We start from the raw sequence: 10535 nt of genomic DNA, 5'->3' as shown, positions 1-10535 counted from the left end.
TCCTGAGCTGCCTCTGAGTAACCCTGGGACACCAACTAAGAAAGCACTCCTGGTACCCATAGCCAAGAAAGTGGTGGCAACAAAAGGACCAGCCTAGACTTGTCCTAAATAAGTCTCCGATACCCAGAACTTAATCAGGACTCCCGCGGAGCCACAGGAAGAATCTTTGCCCTGAGGCTGGATGGTCCGCCAACAGACGGTTCAGGGGAACCAAATAAACGCAGTAAGTACCGCGGACTGCGCATAAATAACTCGGACAAACCTCTAACTGGATAGACTTATTCCAGAGACGTCCGCGCAGCAGGGGCGGGTCGACGTGCTGACGTTACGTCACGTTTCCCTTGCCCGTTTCGCTTCTCCGCCTCTCTCCGCACTGTGACGTTACCAGGGAGGAAAGAAGCGTAAACAGCGCAGGGCATTTCGGGAACGGGATTGTTTCACGCAGGAAGCAGGCTCCATTTTAGCGCCGCCCGCCGTTGCCATCTGTTTCCCTGTCCTGCCTATAGCCCCTCCCGTCCCCAAGTCCCAACGGGAAGGCTGGGCCTAGGCCTCCGGAGGCTGGAGTGCGAGGAGGGAAGGGAAAAAGGGAAGAAGCAGGGAGAAAAGGGCGAGTCGAGAAAGGTGAGTGGTAGAGGCCAAGGTGCGAAGCGCGCAGCCCAGCGGGCGGGCGGACGGACGGACGGACGTGCCCGTGCTGGTGCTGCCGCGGCTGGGGCTCCTGCTCGAGTTGCGTCGAAGCGGCGGCAGCGGCGGCGGCAGCGGCGGCGGCAGCAGCATCGGAAACAGGAGAGGAGCAATGGCGGCCGACAGCCGGGAGGAGAAAGGTTAGTGCGGAGAAAGGTGATGGGCGGAGGCGGGGCTCGGGAGTGGGTCGGTGAAACCGCGGTTCTTCGTTGCGGGGTGGGGGTTGGGGAGGTTAGCCAGCCCCGCGCGGAGCTGGTCCCTCCCGCCGAGAGTCATGGAAGAGACCAGGCCTGCCCTTTCGTTCTCGGTCTCCGAATGACCTAACACTTCATCACGCCTACATTTTTTGTTTTTTTGTTTCTTTTTGTTTTTGATCTTAATTCTCCTCTTCACTTTCCGTTTAGCTGTCCTGGGCGCGACTGAAAGAAGGCCTTCTCAGTTTCAGGTTCTTAGGTTTATTTCCTGGTAGGATTATGCGGATGCAATGCGTATTTCTAGACCCACCCTTTCTGTTAGGCGATATTTTGAAAACTTAATGTCCAATCAAAGCTCATAGTCTATTAAGTGAGCATATTTTAAAAATCGTATAGGTGGATTTTTATTTGCGAGAAATATCTTAAAGTAATTCCAGGCCGTTCCTGTTAAATATGCAGAGTGGCAAGAATTGCCCTTTGGGTTCCTAGAATACTTATTGCAGAAAACATGATGTTTGAAAAGGTAATTATATGATTTAGGCCTGAGAAAAAATATCCTGGCCACTATACAGGGAAGTATAGGAAGAACTGATGGTGTCAGAATGTAATGTAATGTCTTTTGAAATACCGACCTCCCAGGCCCTAGAGATGTTAATGTAGATCCTAGGTCCGTGCAGGTCTGGGGAGTGGTCTCGATTAGATTCTGCCTTAAATTCTTTTACCCCCTAAGATTAGCATGATAATTTGGGAAAAGTTATAGTTGATAATAATATGGCAGAGCAGCTGCCCTGTATTTCACAGATCTACTCTTCTGTATTTCTAATTTGGGGTGGGAATTTGTTAAATGGGCTCTAGAGTCGTCGCATTAGGCCTGTGCCTTTAAAATTTTTCTTTATTCGAGAAAGAACCATCTTCATGCTTCAGTAAACTGCTCAAGGGTAGGGACAAGCTTGGGAAGGAGAGTGGGTGGAATATCTTTAACGTATTGCTCCTATCATAAAGCAGCTCGATGATTAAGTTATAGTAGTTTAATTTTCCTTCCTTAAATGAATCCTAAAAAAATCGCCATCCCCACTTTTTTGAGAAATTCAGAAGGCATGAGAACATAGTATTGTATGGTGTTAGTGAATAAAGAAAATGGCTTTTAATTAGTAGTAAAATCAGTTATTAAACTAGATTATTTTGATAATTCAGTCAACATTTGATTGTGTCGGAGTGTAATTTGTGAGCTGCGTGTATGGGAATGCGTGGTGGTTGTAGTAGGTGAAATGAACCAAATACAAAATGAGTAAAACTCAGTACTCTCAAGAATTCATTGTCTGTTCAGATGAATGTAGTTTTAAGTCAGTGGTAGATACAGTAATGTACGTTGAGGGGAAAAAAGTGGGTGAAGATTTGAATATTTTGTTTTGGAAATGGATTTATTGATGAAAATGCAGTCTAAATACATAAACTTTATAATTGGCAAGTAGTAATGCCTACTCTTAGCAATAGTTCCAGTAAATTGTTTAGCTTTTGACGGGCCTCACCTTTGTGCAATTTTTTAAAACTTAATTTCCATAATAGAACTTTATTTTAAAACTTCTAAGTCCTTATCTTTATAGTTAAGATCAAAGATTATCTTTAGTTGACTGGGAAAGCTAGCAAATGCAAACCTACCGGAATTACTTGTTTAATTTTGGAATGGGAAGATTTCTAGAATGATCCAGGTTGCAAATACAGGGAAACCAATGCTCAGGGTGTCTCACTTGATCATTGTCACACAGCTAGAATAATAGCCAGAATTAGAATCAATACTTGACTCTTCTCATATTTGAACAAGCAAAAGTGGGAAGCTTATTGTCATCAGTTATCTTCTGTGAAACATTAGGAAATTATGATGATAAGTCCTATAGGAATCTTAGACATGTCACAAACCTTAGGTCCCTTCTAAATGATTTCGTAAATGGTGTAAGATTTTGATAAAATAAGTTTAAATGGCAGAAATTTGTTATTAATCACAGAACAGTTAAAACAGTTTTGGTCAAGAGACCTTCGATTATTGGGCTTTGTACATTAGTTGTGTGATAAACAGTTTAAGTTTTATAAAGTTTCCGTAGTACCCATATCTAGGAGCTGAAGCCTATATAACTAGTCAGATTGCCAGCTTCCTCTGATTCCTGTGGGATTAGTCGTCCAAAATGTAGATTTGGAAGATGTTGGAGTGTTGGTGCTGTTAACTAATATTAAATGCCATTTTTCTATATGAAGAAATATACATTTATATTATAAACATCTTGTATGAATTTAATTTCCTAAGCTCTTATAAAGTTCTCTCCAAGGAATAGTTATAAAAGTCAAATGTGTCCAAAATGTGGATAATGAATAACCATTTTCATAATTAATGTGTTTTTTCTATTACCAAACTGGAAGCTCCATGAGGGCCAGAAGTATACGTCTTGTTCACCAGGTTCCTGGTGTGTAGTAATTGTGTCTCAGTGCCTTGCATAAATGATAAGCAAGGTTGTAAATCATTAGCCCATGGTTGGAATTCATTAATAACTGACTAGTTATGTGACATTTGCTATCAATGTTCAGTGGTTTCGGAGTTCAAATTATATATGTACGTGCACACGCAGGCAAGTACATATAAATATGTACTCACAGTTATGTATACACATATATATGTACATGTATACACATATATATGTACATACACATATGTATGTACAAACTGTGGTCCTCCCTATAGTTAAGTCCTTAGGATAAGGTTGACTTTCTAGGTCCACTTTAGTTAGGGCTCTATAAAGTATAGATTATTTGATATTCCAACTTATTTATTTTACCTATAATAGAAATAGCATCAAAAATTAAAAATGCTCTCCTTAGATTTCAGTTATATGCTTTTTGGAATGCATGAGATTTGCATAGGGTGGGAAATCCTAGTCTTTACCCTTCATTTTGAATAACAAAAAAGTAACTGAGACCGGTCCAATGTAAAATGTAAGCTGGCAAGGATCCAGGAAATCTTGTTCCATTGCCAAACTAAAACTATATTAAACAAATTAAAAAGTATAATGTATTCTGGTGCCCTGTGTTGGAAAACAAAATGCATAGTGTATTTAACAGCCTAGTTTTCATTATATACTAACTCTGGGACTTAGTCTGATGCTTGACCCTGAAATAAATAGTACTTTGTATCTTCTGACCCAGAAGCTTCTGGGGTTACAAAAAATCGTATCTCAGATAAAGGTTAATTTTCTACACTGAATTCCCTGGAGGTAATGTTTGTGGCCTTCCTGGGCCAGGACCTTCCAGATTAAGATTTAATTCTCGTTTAGTGGAAAGAGCACTACATTTGGATTCAGAGTTGCAAGATTTTAGTCAAGTCACTTTATTCTTTGGCTTTCATTTTGCAATTCTTGTGACATAACCTTCTAAAGGTTAAACTACTTTGAAAGCCAGTTAGGTTTTTAAGTTCCCATATTTATCTGAAACAGAAATCTCCCCAATCAAGCAAGAAAACAGAAGCTTTGTTACTACTTGTCACATCCTGTCAGTTTTTGAACAGGCTCTAAAAATGATTCTTTTCATTTCCTTGTTTTGCCTCTTATTCCCCTGAATCTGTACCTTTATTGCAAAATTCAGTTTGCTATGAGTTTGAGATAAACAGATCGTGCTAGCTTGCACAAGTGATCATAATGAAGTCCATATATATCATATATTGTGAATGCAAAACCTTCACAGATAACTGCACTTAGAGGCCTCAAGCTAGCAGCAGCCTGCTTTGTGTTGTTTTTAATTGAGGCCACATTTAGAAGTCAGATGGTTCCAAATAAAAATCTGAATTTGGGGATCCTTTTGAAAATTTGGAAGATTTGACTTCATGGTGCTTGCATTCTCTTCAGGCACTTAATCCACTGGAGTTGAGTAGGATTGTCTGCTTTAGCATTCCTACTCTCACAAAGTATATATACTAAAACTGGAGTTTTGTGTCCCTGTGCCTTAGTGTTTATTGAACTGAACCTTCAATTTATTTGCATTTCTTTAACATCAGTGTAATTCAGGAGTTGCAGGCTTATATGCATGCTAGAGTCAGGTAAAATACTTGTTTAATGCAATAGGTGAATTAGGTTAAAAAAAATAAAAGAGCAAGCATGGTCCACGTTCAGACAGTATTAGTAAATACACTGATTTGCCAGGCATAAACCCAGATTTTCACATGCAAAACCTTGGCTTGTATTTCCTTCTCTCTTTCTTAACAGAAGACTATTAGGACTGCTCCAGCTGGTAGTTTTCAGGTGAGAATCTGGGTCTCTAATGATTAAATAGTCTTTTAAAAAATTAATGTTTGGATTTTTACATTTAATCTTTAGTTTTCAAAAACAAAGCGTTTAAGAGCTAGATTCGTCTTAAAGGTTATCAGAGTATAACTTTTGGATGGATTTGAATTTTAGCCATAAATAGAAATACTAATGAAGCATTTTGTGTTTTGCTTGAGCTAATTCATTGTACTGACATGTGAAAAAATTCATTTTCATTTCCTTGTGGCATCTTAAACTCAGTTTTTGAGGTTTTTAAAAACGATTTTTTAAAAGATTGTATAGCTCTTTATGTGGAGTTACCAGAAAAATGTAATGTGAAGTGTTTTACCATAGAAATACTGTATTATTTTTATGGTATGTAAGTTGTATTTTCAGAGAACTCTTCTTAACCTGGCATTTGCTAACCTTTGTTCATTTAACCGTGAACATTCTTAGGTTGGGTTGCTGCTGGCAAACTACTATGAAAAAATTGAATATATGCATATTTCTATACAGAATAATAATGTTAAATTTCAGGACAGTGACTTGAAACATTTATTAAGGTAATTTAAAGAAAGTTACCTTAGAGAACTGTGGCTGTTACTTTATCTCACAGTTAGTTCTTTCCAGAAAGGATATGCCAGTGATAATGGGTCTCTTAACAGCAGTGGCTTCTGAAAATGTTAAAATAATCTTATCTTTATGACCAATTCATTCTAATATGAAAAAATGAATTAAAATATATACGAAGTGTACTTTTTCTAGCCAATGAAAGAAGGGGTCAGAAGAAGCAGTTTAAGGTAGCTTTATAACCCGATACTATGAACTTTCATCTTTTAAAAACCAGATTTTGGGGTTTTAAAAATACACCATATATTTATAATTAAAATCCTTAAGTTTAAACAAAACTAAATAGATGGTAGTTTTGAAATCATTTACCAAGTATTCAGTACTTCTTCCAGCAGTAAATGGAGTCTCTGTTATCCACTTTGAACCGTAGGTAAACATTTGTGATTGCCTCTGAATAAAATGTTGTGGTGATGTTGCTGAGTTTCCCCTGGCCCTTTCCCTCTTGAGATCTGTACATCTTTAGAGCCCTAAACCACCATGTAAGAGGTCTGCCTACTCTGAAGCTGTCATGATGAAGAGTGACCGCAGAAAGAAATGCCCTAGAAGTCACAGCTGTTTTGAGTCTTCCCAGCATAGCTGCCAAGCAGACAGGTGAATGAGCAAGCCTTCAGATGATTCTGGCCCTAGCTACCATCTAGAAATGCAGCCATTTGAGAGAACCTAGTTGAACTCCAGAATCAAAGCAATAATAAATGATTGTATTATTTTAAAACACCAAGTTTTGGGGTAGCATGTTACATACAACAATTGATAATCAGAACGTGTAAATATTTGTCTTATTGAAAAAAGATTTTGCTTTGTGTTTTGGACCAGATTTTGTATATTATATACCCTAGTCATTAACAAATAGTTGTGGCAGGCAAGGTTTATTAGAATTTGATAGAGATAGGAGAAGGCTTATAGGTTGAAAACTCATCAGGGGATTCGAATAATTGCCCTTCTGCTCCCTTTCCCAAACACTGATATTTTATTCTAAATGTCTCTTATCAGAGGTGAAGAAACTGGAGCTCAGACTGGGATTTTCTCAAGGATACCTAGCTTTTAAATGATAAGCTGGATTTTTTTAAAATCCAAATCTCTTTTTCTGTGTACCATATTTCAGTAAATAAATGTTTTTGGTGATGGAGAAAAAGTAACTTAAAATGTCATTTATAGTAAAGGTTGGTAAACTTTTTATAAAGGGTCAGATAGTAAATAATATCTTCGGCTTTATGTGGGCCATCTAAGGTTTTTGTCATTCTTTTTTTAAACACAACCTTAAAAATGCAGAAACCTTTTTTTTTCTTGTGGGTCAAAAACAGGCTGTGGGTTGAATTTGTCCTGAAGGTCTTAGTTTGCCAATATTGTGATAAAACCATAGTTAGATTATTGATGTCATGTATCATGTATTATAATACAGATAAAACCGTGTAGACCATTAAGTGAGGGTGTTATGGTTGATTTTAAATTAAAGATATAGTAATGTTGGCAACACAGAGCCTTCTAGTGCACTTATTTGAAACTAATCTCACATATACTGCCTATTCATAATTTGCATTTTTGTTGTTTCCTTATACTTTGTTTAAAGGTGTTTTTACTGTTCCCCATCTAATTTAACCTCAGATTTAGAAAGCCGGAACTCTAGACTCACATCCATCTGTTTCTAGACAAGTAAATTTGGTCAACTTGTGAGATTCTGTTTATCTGTAAAGTAATGGATGAGAAAACATACCTTATACATGTCATATGATATGTACATATGTGTGAAACTGATAGTGTTAAAAATAAGCATTGGTTGGTCTTAAAAATTTGTAGATGTTTTCTAAAACTGCAACTAACTCTGAATTTGAATAATAATTATTTGTTAAAAGTTTTTTAAAAACAATAATGCTCTTTTTTAAAAATATAGGGAAACCATGATTTAGGCATGCCTGAAATTTAAATTGATTTAAACTGCACAATTTTTTCATTCTGTTTAGAATTTAGCACATATAAGATGTAATTTCATGTGAATGTTCAAGCTTTTGGGTAGATATTTCTAGTTAAGAACTAATTTCATGAAAAGATGTGTGTGGCACTGTAGTTACTTCCTATGTTGATGTGATAGTTTACAATTTTTATTTTCCTGCAAATGTTTTGTCAAGATCTGTTGAGATCCATTTTTGTACTGACTAGAGAGCTTTTACCTAAGAAGAAATAAGTATCTGCAAAACTTTTACTTTTTTCTATTGAATTACGTTTTTATTTTTTATTTATAATACAGAGTCTGAAATTGTTTGCTACCATTCAGATCTTGAGAGAATTTCCTCCTTAGTTAAAACCTAATCCAGAAGATGAGAGAAACCTTTTTGGTTGGCATACCTTGATTTTAAATAACAATTAAAAGACTAAGTAAACAAAAGTAAAAAATCATATAGTATATATTCATTTTAGAAAAACGGTATAAAGTACAGATAAACATTGTTACCATCTAAGGAAATCAATTGCTATGCCATTCTAGACGGTAATTTTTTAGATGTTTTTAAATAGCAACTGTGTCTGACTCCAAATACAAGAAAGGTGTTACTTTTTCTGTATTCTCCCTAATGCCTACATTAACGGTTTTATCTCTTCAGTCATTGATTTCTCACCTTTTGGGGAAATTTGAATCCCATCTAACCTGTTAATAACCCTTGTTATACTTTGAATGGGCTTTGCTTTTTATCTCATCAGTTTGATGACTTTATACTTCTCTTTGCTACACCTTAAATTTGGAAAGACATTTTTGATACTGGAATACTTAGTTTTGAAAAATGTTTACCATTAGCTTTAGCATATTAATAAAAAATCAGTTCAAAGCACTAAACATTTACCTGTATGTTTAAGATTTATTTTGTCCTGTTGGACAGAGTGAAGGTGAGCATGGGATGACAAAACAGTTCTAAGTTTTCATGATCATCGAAGTATGTCAATTATAGTCAATAGTTTCCTTGTCTGAACAAGTTACAATTTTATAGTCCATACTAGCAGTCTCAAAAGTTTTGATTGTGTAGCACACCAATAATTTTTTTCTTTTAAATTTATCTTGACATTATTTCAGGCAAACAATAGCTATAAGAATAGTACAAAGAATTTACTTTTCAACTGCATTCCACAGATGTTAACATTTTACCACATTTGTCTTTCACATTCATTCTCTCTCATGTGCTCTCAGTAAAGATATGTGGATAGATGCATGTAGACACACTTTTATCCTGAACCATTTGTCATTTGAAGGTGTGATTCTTCTTTGCCCCTAAATACTTAAGTATGTATATCCTAAAAATTAGGATATACATACTTAAGTATGTATATCCTAACTATACATACTTTAGTATGTATATCCTTAAGTACTTAAGTATGTATATCCTAACTATACATACTTTAGTATGTATATCCTTACTTAACTATATAGTACATACTATCAAAATCAGGAAATTAACACTGATACTATTATATATTGACCAGTTAGATTTCACTAGTTTTCCTAGTTATGTTTCAGATCAAGTGCTGTATTCAGTTATTCATGTCACTTTAGCCTCCTTTAATCTGGTGTTCTCCTTAGTGTCCAGATTTCATGACATTTATATTTTTGGATGCCCCTTAATTTGGGTTTGTTTGGTATTTCCCCAGGTATAGATTCAGATTTTGCATTTTTCATAGGAATATCACAGAATAGTTCTATTCTGATGTCGATTTGAACTTCTGTTGATGATGTTAACTTTGATTACTTGGTTACACTGGAGTCTGCCACTTTTTGTCTTGATGATCAGTATCTCACAGAGAGTACACAATCCTTGATAAATAGAAGTTCTTACATTTTGTCTCTGTACCCCAGTATATCCTTTTATATCTTATGGGGTACTCCTGGCTTTATAGAGCAGAGCTCTATATCATGCCCTTTACATTGTGTGGTTTTATAGGAATTATCGTTATGTCTTGATTCTGAAATAAAAGCCGCTTGAGGGTTATGTTCTTATACTTTTGCAGCCTCAACATAATAAGTACCCAAAAATAAATGCTTAATTACAATGATTTTTCCCTGTTTTTAATTTTCTTTCAGATGGAGAACTTAATGTATTAGATGATATTTTGACAGAAGTACCAGAACAGGATGATGAACTGTATAATCCAGAGAGTGAACAAGATAAAAATGAGAAAAAGGGTATGTAAGATTTCTATTATTTTTGTTAAAATAACAGTATAGAGATTTAATTTCTTAAGAAAGTGACTTTGCCTTTGCGTTTGTTTCTTGAGGCAGTTGATACCAAAAGCACGATCATAAACTGTAGTACCTAATTCCATATGAATAAGAGTAATCTGTTACTTTTCAAATGTGTGAAACAACTCAGATAGATGAATTTATTCCAGGGTTTGAAACCTATGTTTTCTTTATGATTAACTTTGGAGTAAAAATATTTTAGAAGCTATTTTAAATAAACGAGGCTTTTTTCCTGTGATATATAGCGTCTGTTAGTTTTTGATGAAATAAATGAAATACCCAAATACCTTTTTTATATCCATTTTTAAATTATATTTTTCAGGATCAAAAAGGAAAAGTGACCGAATGGAATCTACTGACACCAAGCGACAAAAGCCTTCTGTTCATTCCAGACAGTTGATTTCTAAGCCATTGAGTTCATCAGTTAGCAATAACAAAAGAATAGTTAGTACAAAAGGAAAGTCAGTCACAGAGTATAAAAATGAGGAATATCAAAGATCTGAAAGAAACAAGCGTTTAGAAGCT

General features: G+C 35.7%; 1 protein-coding gene across 3 annotated transcripts in view; it reads left to right on the top strand.

The window, feature by feature from the left end:
* Positions 1–407: 407 nt before the first annotated feature.
* Positions 408–10535, top strand: part of YTHDC1 (YTH domain containing 1) — a 31911-nt gene continuing 21783 nt past the window's right edge. For all 3 annotated transcript variants that reach the window (XM_015592937.2, XM_006916508.3, XM_006916507.3), the window contains exons 1-3: positions 408–824; positions 9852–9953; positions 10333–10535. The exon at positions 10333–10535 is cut by the window's right edge and continues 129 nt beyond it. In XM_015592937.2, the coding sequence (XP_015448423.1) occupies positions 797–824; positions 9852–9953; positions 10333–10535 (333 nt within the window). In that variant the 5' untranslated portion in view covers positions 408–796. The remainder of the gene's footprint in view (positions 825–9851; positions 9954–10332) is intronic.

Source organism: Pteropus alecto, unplaced genomic scaffold, assembly GCF_000325575.1.
Source record: "Pteropus alecto unplaced genomic scaffold, ASM32557v1 scaffold46, whole genome shotgun sequence".
Lineage (NCBI taxonomy): Eukaryota > Metazoa > Chordata > Mammalia > Chiroptera > Pteropodidae > Pteropus > Pteropus alecto.
This window is presented reverse-complemented; position numbering and strand designations above follow the sequence as displayed.